This window comes from Bos mutus, chromosome 1 (genome assembly GCF_027580195.1).
Source record: "Bos mutus isolate GX-2022 chromosome 1, NWIPB_WYAK_1.1, whole genome shotgun sequence".
NCBI classification, from domain to species: Eukaryota; Metazoa; Chordata; class Mammalia; order Artiodactyla; family Bovidae; genus Bos; species Bos mutus.
In genome coordinates this window covers 78,982,294-78,999,022 of record NC_091617.1, presented here as the reverse complement: position 1 = coordinate 78,999,022, position 16,729 = coordinate 78,982,294, and the positions used below count along the sequence as shown (strand labels likewise).

The following is a 16,729-nucleotide window of genomic DNA, read 5'->3' as shown; positions in this document are numbered from 1 at the left end:
TCACTAGAGCAAATCACTAGGTCAGGGTCTCAAGACGGTTCTTCCCACTGGTTCCACGTTGCCAACCTGGAATCCAAAACACCATCCTGAGCTCTCCTTGGGGAAGGAGGTGGCTGGAGACATCACAGGTTAAGAGTCACACAAGAATGAATTCAAGTCTCACTTATACTGCTTACTAGCTGGTGGCTTTGAACAAAGTAACCCCCCAAACCCGGCTCTCTGTGCCATTCACCTGAAAGATACCAGGAATAATCCATCCCCTCCTTAAGGGACTATGGTGAGGACTCGTCACATACGTGAGAGACACCTTGGACACGTGCTCCCCTACATCGACCCCTACTCTCCCGTGTCTGCACGAGGGTGTGAGCACCTGTGGGGGTAGGAACTGCTTCTTAGTTGATGTTGCTTGTCCCAGTGCTGAGCATATTGCTTTGTGTGTGCGTTTGTGTGTGTGTGTGCTTAGTCACTCAGTTGTGTCTGTTTGTGACACCATGGACTGTAGCACGCCAGGTTCCTTTGTCCATGGGGATTCTCCAGGCAAGAATACTGAAGTGGATTGCCATGGGATCTTCCTGACCCAGGAATCAAGCTAGGGTCTCCTGCACTGCAGGTGAATTATTTACCAGCTGAGCTACCAGAGAAGCCCAAGCATAGTGCTTTGCCTAGTGTAAAAACAAGGGGGAAAAAAAAAACTAACTGATAGGTACCTCCAGAATCCAGACCAGAGTTTTGTACTCAGACATCCCTTAGCAAGACCTGTTCACAAACTAGCTAATCCCTGCTGCCCCCTGTCCTCAGAACAAAAACTGGCTCTGTGTACTCAGACAGCCTGAAACAAAAGTCAGAAAAAAACAGCTGACGTGTGTTCAGAGAAACTGAAACTGTTTTTCCTTCTTGCTGGAAACTGAAAGTTACTGTCAACATGGACGCCAAGCCTCAGAGCAAGAGAATAGCTTTGGATATCAGGGAATGGGAGCAGACATTTCAAGAACTGATCTGTCAGGAGAAGCCCCGGGCCAGATGGACCCTGAAGATGGATGGAAACCTTCAGCCAGACTGTGTGGCCCCGGGGTGGAGGCAATACCAGCAGAAAGGATTTGGCAGGTATGTGAGTCTGTCTAGCTGTGGGCCTTTCTGGGCCAAGAGGCTCAGCTTGGCACTGATGAATTCTTTTAAGAGCTTGTTAAAAAGAATATGTGTCACCAGGCTGTTCATCCTTTTGCAGTTACAGTGTTCTTTAGTATGGAAATGACATGGTTCTAAGCCTCTATTTTGGCTTAATGGTAGGAAATTTCCTCTTTTACTAGGTTTCTTCCCTAAATATTTTTGGAAATCCCCCGGGGATGAAACAAATCTGCCCCCCATCCTCTCACCACCATTTATTCCAGACTGCATCTATATAGAGACTTCTGCTATCTTACTTCCCGCCTCAGTCCAGACTGGCTTCCACAGGCTGCAGCAGCCCTACAAGCCTAGTCCTGGTCAGTACCAGCCTAGGACTGGGGCTTCCCTTTACAGCCCCAAGAATTGAGTAAGGCCAGACAATGGCTTTGAATATTACTTTACTGAAGACCTGAAGAGGGATTGGTGCTGCAAGAAATTAAAACCTGGTTCTTAATGTCCCTTAACACTGCCCCTCCCTTATTGACTGTCTCCCTCTTTAACTTCCAGTGAGACTTCAAGTTGCAGGAATCAGCTTCCTTGCCCATGCAGGAGGGTGAGAAATGCTGACTTGGACAGTCAAGTCTAATTTTTTATATGGCATGCAGGGACCTTCATTTCAACTGTTCTTTTTCTTCCTGGCCTGTTCCTATCTCACCTCAGATATCCTCTCTCCCCTTCCTTATGGGTTATTAGCTATGACATACATTTCAAGACTTCTATACCCTTGTCCATGATGTTCAGCAGGCCCTTTCCTTCCTGCCTCCCTATTTATTCCTCAAGGAATAACTCAAGTGCCCTGTAATTCCTCAGCAGAGTAAATGTTCCTTCTTCTCCATTCTCATAAGACAATGAATAGTTCTCTCTCTCTCTCTACATATATATAATGTGTGTGTGTGTGTGTGTGTATATATATATATATATATATATATATATATATATATATATATTGACTTCCTGGTGGCTCAGATGGTAAAGCGTCTGTCTACAATGTGAGAGACCTGGGTTCGATCCCTGGGTTGGGAAGATTCCCTGGAGAAGGAAATGGCAACCCACTCCAGTACTCTTGCCTTGAAAATCCCATGGACAGAGGAGCTTGGTGCAGCCTACTATCCATGGGGTCGCAAAGAGTCGGGCACGACTGAGTGACTTCACTTTTCACATACACACACACACACAATATAAAGTATTGACTTGAGTCTATATATATATGTTGGTAACATATTTATAAATAACTTGTTCATATATTACATATTACAGAACACATATATACTTATATATAAATTATTTTTAGCTGCAGAGTCTATTGTTATGTAAAGCCTCCTGGGGCTCTACTGAACACAGTTTTCAAGCCATTGGCTAGAGCCCACGTGGCACTTATTCTGCTCTGCTTGGAACCCAGTGTACCAGGTAAGAGTCTCTCTTTGCACCAGCCAGAGCTCTTTGAGGGACTCATGATGTCTTTAATCAGTTTGGCACTCTCCCAAATGAACAGGTGCTTCTCTTGTTCAGATGAATTGACCTGATGCTCATTCCAAGATGGAAAAAGCAACCTACCAACATAGTTTTAGAAAAATATTAACCAGTTTTTGAAAAATACGTTGTAGTTTACAAAATGCTTTCACATATTCTCATTTAATCTCATGACAATCTAACTCTTGAATATTTTTCCCTTTATGAATGTAAAAAAATGAGGCTTAGAGAAGTGCTTTTTAAAAAAGTTCCCCTAATATAAACTATGGGCTTCCCAGATGGCTCAGTGGTAAAGAAGCTCCTGCTAAGCAGGAGGTGCAGATTTGACCCTTGGGTTGTGAAGATTCCCCTGGAGAAGGAAATGGCAACCCACTCCAGTATTCTTGCCTGGGAAATCCCATGGACAGAGGAGCCTGGTGGGTTACAGTCCCTGGGCTTGCAAAAGTAAGACACGGCTTAGCAACTAAATAACAACAATGTAAATTACTGACTTGAGTCTCCAACTCAAGTATTGTGGTTCCAGGTCCTAAGTGAGGTATAAAACAAACCCCATTGCTCAATAGAGGCAATGTGGTATAGTAGATAGATAATGGCTTGGGATTGGAAACATGGCTCTACCATTTAACTTTGCGAGTTCCTTAGGCAAGTTGTATATCATTTTTATGATTCAGTTTCCTTATCTGGATATTGGGATCAATAATGCCTACCTAAGAGGGATGCTTTAAAGATGAAATGGGATAATACTGTAAACATTGCTTCAGAATAGGTACTCTATGAGTTCTCTGTGACCTTGTGAAGACCAAATTTCACTGGCAAATGGCAGAAGTGTTTTTCCCTCTGAGACATTCAGAAATGTTTTGCTGGCAAAGAGGCAGACTTGGGACCACATCTGGGTGGGAGTTCAGTGGGCCACAGGAAGAAGCTTCATTAGAAACATAGTCCCTCTCATTCTTGTCAAATTGTCAATATCACACGCACTTTTTCAAGTTGAAAGGGTTCTCAGAGACCAGGCCAGGCCCATTTCCCTCAGGTTAGCAACAGCTGAGGGTACAATGATCTTCTGTCTGTCTGCAGGTTCCAGTGTTCCTCATGCCGTCGAAGCTGGGCTTCCGCCCAAGTGCAGATACTATGTCACATGTACCTGGAGAACCAGAAATCCCCGGGCAAGGTGCTCATGAGGATCTTTGGACAGAGGTGCAAGAAGTGCTCTCGGTCTCTGTTTGAGAAGCCTGATTTCTCCCCAGAAAGCAGCAAGAGGATTCTGAAAAACCTGGTGCAGCGTATTCTGGAGAAATTCTACAGAAATGGTATCAGGAAGGTTTCAGAGCTACCCGTGATCCCGGAAGTACGTTTGGATGGGTCCCATGACAAGGCCAACTGTGAAGCATGCATTCTGGGCTACTGTGGACCGAACTTAGAAAAGGGCATGACAGGGCCAGAAAAATCCTCTCTTTCCTACATGAAGACTGGGAGTTCCTCTCCTCACAACGGTGATGAGGGTGGCCAAAACCAATCTAGGAGCCACTCAGCAGCGGGGAGTGGGTACTCTGGTGCCCATACAGGCTCAGGGCCCAGCCAGGTCACTGCTGGGATCCAAGTGCCTAGGAGAGGCCCTCAGTCTAAACGGGAGATGGCCCAGCTGTTCACAGCAGGGGCAGATCGACAGGCTGCACGGGCAACAGGCCCCCAACCCATCCAAGTAGCAAGATCACTTCCCCCAGGGTGGACTGATCCACGGCCCGTTCAAGCAGTAGGCCCACTACCTGCAGGGTGTGCATATTCACAGTCTACACTGGGGAGAGGACCACAGGCCCCCCGGATGACATACTCTCAGGCTATAAGGATGTCAGGCCAGCAGTCCACACAGGAGGCACAAGCCACACAAGGGACACAGCTTCATACCACAAAGATGGCAGAACCACAGCCCACCGGAGGGACAATCCCAAGGGCCACATCAAGGTCAGACAGTCAGGCTAAAGGGAGGGCAGGCCCCCCACCACAGGGGTCAAGCTCACAGCCTACACAGAAGGCAATCCCAAAGGCCACATCAGGGTCAGACACCGAGGCTACAGGGAAGGTGGGCCCCCCACCACAGGGGTCAAGCTCACAGCCTACACGGAAGGCAATCCCAAAGGCCACATCAGGGTCAGAAACCGAGGCTACAGGGAAGGCAGGCCCCCCATCACAGGGGTCAAGCTCACAGCCTACAAGGAAGGCAATCCCAAAGGCCACATCAGGGTCAGACACTGAGGCTACAGGGAAGGCAGGCCCCCCACCACAGGGGTCAAGCTCACAGCCTACACAGAAGGCAATCCCAAAGGCCACATCAGGGTCAGACACTGAGGCTACAGGGAAGGCAGGCCCCCCACCACAGGGGTCAAGCTCACAGCCCACATGGAAGGCAATCCCAAAGGCCACAGTAGGGTCAGACACTGAGGCTACAAGGAGGGCAGGTCCCCTACTGGGGTCAAGTGCACAGCCCACATGGCCACATGTAGGACCTTCGTGTGGAAGTCAAGCTGCCTGGGGCAGGGAGGAGAGGTGCTCACCTAGAGGGTCTGCTTCAGACAGCTTTTTCAGATTACCTCCCTCAAACGATTTCCATAACCAGGAGCAGCTGTTCAGGTGGGGCTATGTCTGTATTTTTGCTCTGTTTACCTTTCTGGTGTCTAAATACTTATGAGTAGAATGATGAAAAAAAAAAAAAAAGAGCTGTCTTCTCTTGTCTTAATTCCATGGTAGTCAATGAACTGGCTGCCATTTTAATATGACAAAATTTGCTCGGGGACCAATGCAGGGTCAAGTTTAGAGAATAACCAATGGTTCCTGGACCTCCTCTGCAGGTAGTTTAAAACATGATGCAAGAAATGCAAATTGATTCAGCTACTATAAAGAACACTATGGAGATTCCTTTTAGAAAACTAAGAATAAAGCTATCATATGATCCAGTAATCCCACTACTGGGCATATACCCTTAGGAAACCATAACTGAAAAACACTTGTATCCCAATGTTCCTTGCAGCATTATTTACAATAGCTGGGACATGGAAGCAACCTAGATGTCCATTGACAGATGAATGGATAAAGAAATTGTGGTACATATACACAATGGACTATTAGCTACAGAAAGGAATGCATTTGAATCAGTTCTAATGAGGTGGATGAATATAGAGCCTATTATACAGAGTGAAGTAAGTCAGAAAGACGAATACTGTATATTAACACATATATACAATATATATGGAATCTAGAAAGATGGTACTGGTGATCCTATGTGCAGGGCAGGGCAGCAAAAGAGACGCAGACATAAAGGACAGACTTAGGGTCACAGTGGGGGAGGGAGAGGGTGGGATGACTTAGGAGAGCAGTGCTGAAACACATACATTACCATATGCAAAACAGACAGGCAGTGGGAATTTGCTGGATGAGGCCGGGAACCCAAACCAGGTGCTCTGTGACAACCTAGAGGGGTGGGATGTGGAGGGAGGTGGGAGGGAGTTTTAAGAGGGAGGGGACATATGTCTACTTATGGCTGATTCATGTTTATGTATGGCAGAAATTATCACACTATTATAATTATCCTCCAAATAAAAAAAATGACATCACAGATAATGGAACCAATAATATGTGTTAAGTCATTAAAAGATTTTTGCTGGTGCATTCACTCATTCATTGATATCAATATATATGACCATATCTTGACTAGAACTGAGGGTCCTGAGTTTCATCAGAAAATTATTGTAGACAGCCAGGCGGGCGCACGCTTGTACGGAGGCCGCAGCGGCAGGGCGGGGCCGCGGAGCAGCGGGTGGCGGCAGAGGCAGTCTCCAATCGCTGCCTCGCTCCCCTCGGGGTCTCGGCTCGGCGAGGTCCCGGGTTCGCGAGGACTTTTGCGCGCAGCCATGGGCGGCGTCGGGGGAAAAAAAAAAAAAGAAAATTATTGTAGTATGTTGAATAATGGTTCCCCCAAATGTTGATGTCCTAATCTCCAGAACCTGTAATATGTTACTTTACATGGCTAAAGGGACTTTTCCACATGTGATTAATTTTAAGGACCTTGAGAGGAGGAGATTATTCTACATTACCTAGATGGGCCAAATGTAATCACATGGGTCCTAATAGGAGGGAGGCAGGAGGGTCAAGGGGCTTCCCAAGTGGCGGTAGTGGTAAAGAACCCACCTGCCAATGCAGGAGACATAAGACATGCATCAGGGACTTGGATTATTGAGTTACTGAGGGGATTTGGATTTTACCTCATAGGCAGTGGGAGTCATTGCAAACATTTGAGAATATGGGCAATTTGAGTAGAATAACATTTTAAAAATATTCTATATTTCTGGAAAAGAATGGAGTATAGGATAGAAATAGTGAGGAGTCTGGCTTGAAATAAGAGAGTGGTAACCCAGGACGGGCGGGTCATGGTGGAGAGGTCTGACAGAATGTGGTCCACTGGAGAAGGGAATGGTAAACCATTTCAGTATTCTTGCCTTGAGAACCCCATGAGGAGTATGAAAAGGCAAAATGATAGGATACTGAAAGAGGAACTCCCTGGATCGGTAGGTGCCCAATATGCTACTGGAGATCAGTGCAGAACTAACTCCAGAAAGAATGAAGGGATGGAGCCAAAGCAAAAACAATACCCAGCTGTGGATGTGACTGGTGACAGAAGCAAGGTCTGATGCTGTAAAGAGCAATATTGCATAGGAACCTGGAATGTCAGATCCATGAATCAAGGCAAATTGGAAGTGATCAAACAGGAGATGGCAAGAGTGAACATCGACATTCTAGGAATCAGCGAACTAAAATATACTGGAATGGATGAATTTAATTCAGATGACCATTATATCTACTACTGTGGGCAGGAATCCCTTAGAAGAAATGGAGTAGCCATCATGGTCAACAAAAGTCCAATATGCAGTACTTGGATGCAATCTCAAAAATGACAGATTGATCTCTGTTCATTTCCAAGGCAAACCATTCAATATCACGGTAATCCAAGCCTATGCCCCAACCAGTAATGCTGAAAAAGCGGAAGTTGAATGGTTCTATGAAGACCAAAAAGACCTTCTAGAACTAACACCCCAAAAAAGATGTCCTTTTCATTATAGGGGACTGGAATGCAAAAGTAGGAAGTCAAGAAACACCTGGAGTAACAGGCAAATTTGGCCTTGGAATACGGAATGAAGCAGGGCAAAGGCTAATAGAGTTTTGCCAAGAGAACACACTGGTAATAGCAAAACTCTCTTCCAACAACACAAGAGAAGACTACATGGACATCACCAGATGGTCAACACCGAAATCAGATTGATTATATTCTTTGCAGCCAAAGATGGAGAAGCTCTATACAGTCAGCAAAAACAAGACTGGGAGCTGACTGTGGCTCAGATCATGAACTCCTTATTGCCAAATTCAGACTTAAATTGAAGAAAGTAGGGAAAACCACTAGACCATTCAGGTATGACCTAAATCAAATCCCTTATGATTATACAGTGGAAGTGAGAAATAAATTTAAGGGACTAGATCTGATAGACAGAGTGCCTGATGAACTATGGATGGAGGTTCGTGACATTGTATAGGAGACAGGGATCAAGACCATCCCCATGGAAAAGAAATGCAAAAAAGCAAAATGGCTGTCTGGGGAGGCCTTACAAATAGCTGTGAAAAGAAGAGAAGCGAAAAGCAAAGGAGAAAAGGAAAGATATAAGCATCTGAATACAGAGTTCCAAAGAATAGTAAGAAGAGATAAGAAAGCCTTCCTCAGCGATCAATGCAAAGAAATGGAGGAAAACAACAGAATGGGAAAGACTAGAGATCTCTTCAAGAAAATTAGAGATACCAAGGGAACATTTCATGCAAAGATGGGCTCGAAAAAGGACAGAAATGGTATGGACCTAGAAGCAGAAGATATTAAGAAGAGGTGTCAAGAATACACAGGAGAACTGTAGAAAAAAGATCTTCACAACCCAGATAATCATGATGGTATGATCATTCATCTAGAGCTAGACATCCTGGAATGTGAAGTCAAGTGGGTCTTAGGAAGCATCACTATGAACAAAGCTAGTGGAGGTGATGGAATTCCAGTTGAGCTATTTCAAATCCTGAAAGATCATGCTGTGAAAGTGCTGCACTCAATATACCAGCAAATTTGGAAAATTCAGCAATGGCCACAGGACTGGAAAAAGTCAGTTTTCATTCCAATCCCAAAGAAAGGCAATGCCAAAGAATGCTCAAACTACCGCACAATTGCACTCATCTCACATGCTAGTAAAGTAACGCTCAAAATTCTGCAAGCCAGGCTTCAGCAGCACGTGAACCATGAACTTCCTGATGTTCAAGCTGGTTTTGGAAAAGGCAGAGGAACCAGAGATCAAATTGCCAACATCTGATGGATCATGGAAAAAGCAAGAGAGTTCCAGAAAAACATCTATTTCTGCTTTATTGACTATGCCAAAGCCTTTGACTGTGTGGATCACAATAAACTGTGGAAAATTCTGAAAGAGATGGGAATACCAGACCACCTGACCTGCCTCTTGAGAAACCTATATGCAGGTCAGGAAGCAACAGTTAGAACTGGATATGGAACAACAGAATGGTTCCAAATAGGAAAAGGAGTACGTCAAGGCTGTATATTGTCACCCTACTCATTTAACTTCTATGCAGAGTACATCATAAGAAATGCTGGGCTGGAAGAAGCACAGGCTGAAACCAAGATTGTCGGGAGAAAAATCAATAACCTCAGATATGCAGATGACACCACCCTTATGGCAGAAAGTGAAGAAGACCTAAAGAGCCTCTTGATGAAAGTGAAAGAGGAGAGTGAAAAAATTGGCTTAAATCTCAACGTTCAGAAAACGAAGATCATGGCATCTGGCCCCATCACTTCATGGGAAATGGATGGGGAAACAGTGGAAACAGTGTCAGACTTTATTTCTGGGGGCTCCAAAATCAGTGCAGGTGGTGATTGCAGCCATGAAATTAAAAAATGCTTACTCCTTGGAAGAAAAGTTATGACCAACCTGATAGCATATTCAAAAGCAGAGATGTTACTTTACCAACAAAGATCTGTCTAGTCGGGGCTATGGTTTTTCCAATGGTCATGTATGGGTGTGAGAGTTGGACTGTGAAGAAGGCTGAGCGCTGAAGAATTGATGCTTTTGAACTGTGGTGCTGGAGAAGACTCTTGAGAGTCCCTTGGACTGCAAAGAGATCCAACCAGTCCAACCTAAAGGAGATCAGTTCTGGGTGTCATTGGAAGGACTGATGCTAAAGCTGAAACTCCAATACTTTGGTCACCTCATGCGAAGAGTTGACTCATTGGAAAAGACCCTTATGCTGGGAGGGATTGGGGGCAGGAGGAGAAGGGGACGACAGAGGATGAGATGGCTGGATGGCATCACCGACTCGAATGATGAGTTTGAGTGAACTCCGGGAGTTGGTGATAGGGAGGCCTGGCGTGCTGCAATTCATGTGGTCACAAAGAGTAGGACACGACTGAGCGACTGAACTCACTGACTGACTAAAACACAGTAGGGCTTCCCTGTTGGCTCAGTGGTAAAGAATCCGCCTGCCAATGCAGGAGTCACAGGAGATGTGAGTTCCATCTCTGGGTCAGGAAGATCCCCTGGAGGAGGAAATGGCAACCCATTCCAGTATTCTGGCCTGGGAAATCCCATAGACAGAGGAGCCTGGTAGGCTACAGTCCATGGGAATCACAAAAGAGTTGGATAAGACTTATTGACTAAACAACAAAATAACACAAGGTATGAGATACGGATATACATTTTTGTTAATGGAAAAGAAAGTAAATTTTTCTTAAAGTAGAACTGATTATTTCAGGATGGAAAGAAAGGAAAACAGAGAAATGGAGGACAAATTATGGCCATATCTGTATCTACAGAGAGATAGGGAGACTGAGCATGAGCACAGGAAATTTTACCCCATCTCTCATCAAAGTAAAATTAAATGGTTTTTAAAAATAACCTTAATATTAACAGTATATTTATATAAAACTAACACTTGATTTTTTTTTTTTTTCATCTACTTAAAGGGCAAAGTTTTACTGGTCTGTTTCACTTATCTCTGAAGAGGTTGTGAAAGATTTTTCTTTATCTATTAAATAATCTGCCTATAAAATGGAAGTTCTATGCTTTGTCAAAATAATTTCCTGTGCTTTGTCATCTTAATCAAAACTTTGGTAACTTAAGAACACTGAATCTTCTCAATATTTAAAGAGTGAAGTTTTGTTAACAACTATGTAACCACCTGTATTAGCCTTTGAAACACTTTATTGTCACTTTATCAAATAGAAAATTAAGTATTGTTTATGAACAATTTGTGATCTTATTCAGTCAAGTGTCTGAACCTTTTGATATTTTTGACAAACTTCCCAAATTAAATTCTAAATCAAGTCTTTTTGACATTGAATTAATTTTAGGACTTCTCACAGGGCCTCTGGAACATCTCAAAAGATTTGTTCTCTCTCCTATTTTTTTTTTTTATTTTTGTTAAATTGAAGTATTATTGTTTTACAATGTTATGTTATTTTCTGGTGTATATCAAGGTGATTTAGTTATATATACTTTTTCATATTCTTTTCCATTATAGTTTATTATAAGCCATTATTTTGGATACAGTATTTTGTATCTGCTAATCCCAAATTTCTAATTTATCCCTCGCCTACCCCATTTCCCCTTTAGTAACCATAAATTTTCTTTCTACATCTGTGAGTCTGTTTCTGTTTTGTATACAAGTTCATTTATATTATTTTTTAGATTCCACATACAAGTGCTATCATATGATATTTGTTCTCTCTCTTTACAGAGAGATGCTGAATTAATTAAATTACATTTGTTTGATATGTTGGATTATATGAGAAGCATTGGCAATTAAATGATACTAAATCTTCTTAGATTATATAGATGTGACCACACATTATTTATGTTTGTTCCAGAAATTATATAAAATCTGATACATCTTGGTATGTTATCATTTTTATTTCTAATTATTATCTTGAAGTGTTGTGTGTCACAGAAATAAGCAAATTTCCTTATCAATTGCATTATAATGAACTCTCATGAGATCTTCAAACATGGCCATTTTAAAGTCTTTGTCATTTACAGATAGTTATTTTTTTACTTTCATGCTTTTGCAAATATGTTTCATCTTCAGAGCCATTCATGGAAAGGACACAAATAAGTACTCTAGAATACAGATTTCCAATAACTTTGATATCATAAAACTGAACTGAGTAGGAGTTTCCAGAATTAATAGAAAAGCTAGATTTAAGCAGAACAAGAATTAAAATGTGGGACTGAATGAACTGATGGGGATGATTATAATTTTTATGACTTTTTATTTGAAACATTGTTGATTTTTAAAACTTTTACTTTTCCAGATTTGAGGAAAACCCTCCCTATTTTCTCTTAAGCTATCAGCAAAAATGACATATTTATCTTTTTCTCCTTTCTTGATACCTCCCAAATTCAGAAATTCTCATTTTTTATTTTTATGCCAATATATTCATTTGCATAAATTCAATAAGAATTTGTTCTTCTAACAGGACAAAATTGGAAACCCTGGTTATATTATCAAGGCTTTGACCAGGATTTGAGAATTTGCATAGAATCAGATATAACCAGACAGCTTAAAGGGACTAAGGTTGATGTTATGAAGCCAATAAAACCCCTTGGAAATATTGGCCTACACTTGCTTACAACATTCCTAGCAACCGAATCAGGTGACTAAGGAAGGTCACTTCCTGAGAGGTGTGCTTAGGAATTCTATTTCAGTAACACACCTTTGTGGATTTTAGATTCTAGTGCTGTTAATTGTCTTTGAGGTTTCTTATTTGCCTGTAAACTGGACTGAATCCTGAATTCTTCTAGTTTCCTCTAATATCGGGCTATAAATCTCCAAGCTAATGTTTCCAATCTCTTACCATCTTGACTTGGAATCACTAAAATCAGACGCTGCCCCATTCCCGGAAAACCTGCAAACTGAATGTGAATGACTTTGTACAAACTTTAGAGAGATCACCACAACAGTTTGTGTGTAAGAGATCTTTGTGTCTGTTGCTGTGTTGGCTGCTCAGAAAGTTGACCTAAACATGTGATGACATCATTGTGAGACATTCAAGCTACAAAAGATGCTTTGACCCCAACATCTGGAAGCATTCTCTAGAAACCTTCTGGACTGACTGCTCTCAGAACTCAGACTGGGTTTTCAGTCTGCTGCAATCTTTAAACTTTGTTTTTCCTCTGTTTTTATAGAAATGCTGTATTAAATACCTGATTTCTCACACAATAAAGGCCTAATTTGGAGATCCCAAATACAAGACAGCCTCCTGAAGTACAACACAACCGTTTAACTGAATTGAACTATTCTCAAGACTGAGATTGGTTTAATGAGATACGAAGCAATGTATCAGTTTGGCTTCTGGCTTGTGAAATTTCTTAATTGAAGTTTAAAAGGCTGGACTGAAGCAGAGCAGAATTTGTCATCCTAAAACATGCCTCTTTAACATAAAGATTATTTTAAGCTTATTGTTGTTCAGTCGCTACGTGATGTCCAACTCTTTGTAATCCCATGAACTGCAGTATGCTAGGCTCCTCTGTCCTCCACTATCTCCTAGAGTTTGCTCAAATTCACATTCATTGAGTCTGTGATTCTATTTAACCATCTCCTCCTCTGCTGCCCTCTTCGCCTTTTGCCTTCAATCTTTCCCAGCATCAGGGTCTTTTCCAATGCGTCAGTTCTTCGCACCAGGTGGCCAAAGTATTGGAGCTTCAGCTTTCACATCAGTCCTTCCAATGAATATTCAGGGTTGATTTCCTTTAGGATTGACTGGTTTGATCTCTTTGGTGTCCAAGGAACTCTCAAGAGTCTTCACCAACACCACAATTCAAAAGCATCTATTCTTCATGGTTCAGCCTTCATTATTTTAGGCTGATTATTTAAAAAAAAAAAAAAAACAACAGCAGACAGAGGTAAAGCTCTGAGAACTGAGTAGAAGTATCCATTTTTGTAAGGGATATTTATATTTTTAAGGAAAATATCTCCATGTGTGAGAGTGTTTCCTTCTCTGTACCAGGAAGAGACAATGATTCTAAATCTCTGGAAATACTTTGCAATGAAGAAGGAAAGAATATAAATCTGCTGAACAACCTTACTCTTGTTTACTGTGCTTTTCCCAGTCACCTGCTATAGCTGACTCCCCACTCGCAACATCTTTAGTCTTTAGCTGAAGATAATATTTAACATGATTATTCTGACCATCTTAGGGAGTTCCTCAGTTTCCCTGGGTCTTTCTCATGAATACATGGAGATACACATGGGTTATACATTTATTTGACATCTTCCTGCTAATCTGTCTTATATCAGTTTAATTATTAGGCCAACCAAAGAAACTAGGAGGAAAGAAGGGGAAATCTTTTCACTCACATATAGCCCAGAAAGCATTAGTCCATCTCCATACTGGGTAATTAACTTGAATTATGAAATAATGGGTTGAGATGTTATTGGAGGGATAAAGAAATGGAGAGAAATTGAGCAGCACCTAACCAAGCCATGAGGAAGTATTAATCAGTCAGGCCTGGCAGCCAAGCAGGGAACAGAAACAGCAGAGTATTATATGAACACTGTAAGCACTGAGGTAATTCTCAGACAAACAGAGATTGGATTTGAGAAGGCTCAGCAAAAGGGAAAAAAAAAAAAAAAAAAAAGCTCCTGTTAACAAAATCAGTCATTCTCTCAAAAGGGAAAGTTTTTCTATGTATTGGTCATTAATGGTAGTCCAGGGCCAAAAGCTATGGATTTCAAGGAATGATAAATGCATCCATTGACCTTTCTTGACCTGCCTTTTTTGTTCTATGCTCTCATCTATCTTTTACTTCTCTGCCCCAGGTTAATTCAAGGCAATTTCAGCATTTGTATAATGTCTAAACATCTTCAGGCCAAGAAGTCAGAGGAAGAGAAGTCTCTGGAGATTTGTAAGGACAGACTCATCAAATGTCAGAGCCAGAAGCAGGTTTAGAGAGAAATCCTGACCCATCCGTTTGCTGCCCTGGGAGGGAAGAGTATAGCTGTTTGACCCCTGGTGTCTCAGCAGAGGCCAAATGTCATCCATTTCCACTTAGGGATGTCAAAGAGGTGAACACTCTGGGGTGATGCCTTATCCTCAGGATTAAACTTAAAAGCCTGGGATGTGGAATTAGGAAGTCCTGAGGTTTACAGTGGGAAATAGGGAATGGTTGGAGGAGATAAAGGCAGGGGAATGAGAGTAAGTTGGGCGAAACAATACAGTCTGGCTCCTGGGAACTTCAAAATAATCTTAGAGTCACTGCAGGCAAGTGTTCTGTGTGATCTGACCACCTCTCTGGGGACTGGATGACTGGGAACAGTGCTGGCAGGTGCTGATTCTCAGTTCTAGAGTTAGTGTGGCCCTTTCTCCAGAGAACCTGGAAAGCTGGGAAAGAGGGGGCAGGGATCCCAGGTCGCTTAGTGGCTCAGAAACCTTAAAGTGGGCTCTTAGAGAACTTCTAGTCCTAATGTATTTTTTAACAGATATGAAAACCTAAGCTTTAGAGGCAGAAGTTTGCCTGTTAAAGTATAATTTTAAAAAAGCTAAAATCATGTTTCTCACACATACATACAGATTTTTTTAAATATAAATTTATTTATTTTAATTGGAGGCTAACATACAGATGTTAAAAGAACAGGTTTCAAAGATTTTATTGAGCTCAAGATCGGTCCTGGGTGTTCTGTGGAAGGAATGATGCTAAAGCTGAAATTCTAGTACTTTGGCCCACCTCATGCGAAGAGTTGACTCATTGGAAAAGACTCCGATGTTGGAGGGATTGGGGGCAGGAGGAGAAGGAGACGACAGAGGATGAGATGGCTGGATGGCATCACCGACTTGATGGACATGAGTCTGAGTGAACTCCGGGAGTTGGTGATGGACAGGGAGGCCTGGGGTGCTGCAATTCATGGGGTCGCAAAGAGTCAGACACGACTGAGTGACTGAACTGAACTGAACTGAACTGAACTAATTAATTAATGAGGGAAGCAGTAAGATTTAAAACTGGCCTCAAAAACATCTGAGAAGCTAGGTATATATATGCAATTTAATGGCTTGCTGAGTTACAAGCTATCCAAAAACTGGCTTATGTTTAACAGGATCATAAACTGTGAACATTCAGCCTGTTAGTTCCACTGGGAAGAAATTATTTGCATCTTTACTGAACAAAATTTTCCAAATGAGATTTTGCCTTATAGTGATATAAAGTCATCCAGTAAATTGAAAGTTAAGTCTGCACTGAAAGAATACCCAACAATTTCTTTTACCTATTTCCAAGTTTCAGATAATTTTAAAAACTTGTCCAAGATAACACTAGTATGCTGTAAGATAATATCTGATGTCAGATAATATTTGAAGTCTCATTATGCTCAACCCAGTATTTTGTCCTTGCCACAGGTGGACTATAGTCCATGGGGTCCCAAAAAGTTCCCATGACTGAACGACTAAGCACACCCAATCCAGAAAGACTCAAATGCACAAGAGCCAAATTGTGAAAGGAAGAAAGGACTGCTTCAGTTCAGTTCAGTTCAGTCACTCAGTCATGTCCGACTCTTTTCGACCTCATGAATCACAGCACGCCAGGCCTCCCTGTCCATCACCAACTCCCGGAGTTCACTCAGACTCACGTCCATCCAGTCAGTGATGCCATCCAGCCATCTCATCCTCTGTCATCCCCTTCTCCTCCTTCCCCAATCCCTCTCAGCATCAGTGTCTTTTCCAATGAGTCAACTCTTTGCATGAGGTGGCCAAAGTACTGGAGTTTCAGCTTTAGCATCATTCCTTCCAAAGAAATCCCAGGGCTGATCTCCTTCAGAATGGACTGGTTGGATCTCCTTGCAGTCCAAGGAACTCTCAAGAGTCTTCTCCAACACCACAGTTCAAAAGCATCAATTCTTTGGTGCTCAGCTTTCTTCACAGTCCAACTCTCACATCCATACATGACCACAGGAAAAACCATAGCCTTGACTAGCCGGACCTTTGTTGGCAAAGTAATGTCTCTGCTTTTGAATATGTTATCTA

The 16,729-nt window shown here is 42.2% G+C and overlaps 1 protein-coding gene across 1 annotated transcript; it reads left to right on the top strand.

Moving 5' to 3' along the window:
- The first annotated feature begins 846 nt into the window (after positions 1-846).
- Positions 847-6,090, top strand: RTP4 (receptor transporter protein 4). The gene is made up of 2 exons (XM_070377301.1): positions 847-1,104; positions 3,709-6,090. Exons 1-2 carry the CDS (start codon positions 923-925, stop codon positions 5,315-5,317), a joined length of 1,791 nt encoding a protein of 596 aa, XP_070233402.1. The 5' UTR covers positions 847-922; the 3' UTR covers positions 5,318-6,090.
- Positions 6,091-16,729: the final 10,639 nt, after the last annotated feature.

Coding starts and splice junctions, on each gene's coding strand:
- RTP4 (XM_070377301.1), top strand. CDS start 923: ATGGACGCCAAGCCTCAGAGCAAGAGAATAGCTTTGGATATCAGGGAA. Junction 1,105..3,708: donor CAGCAGAAAGGATTTGGCAG/GTATGTGAGTCT, acceptor GTCTGTCTGCAG/GTTCCAGTGTTCCTCATGCC.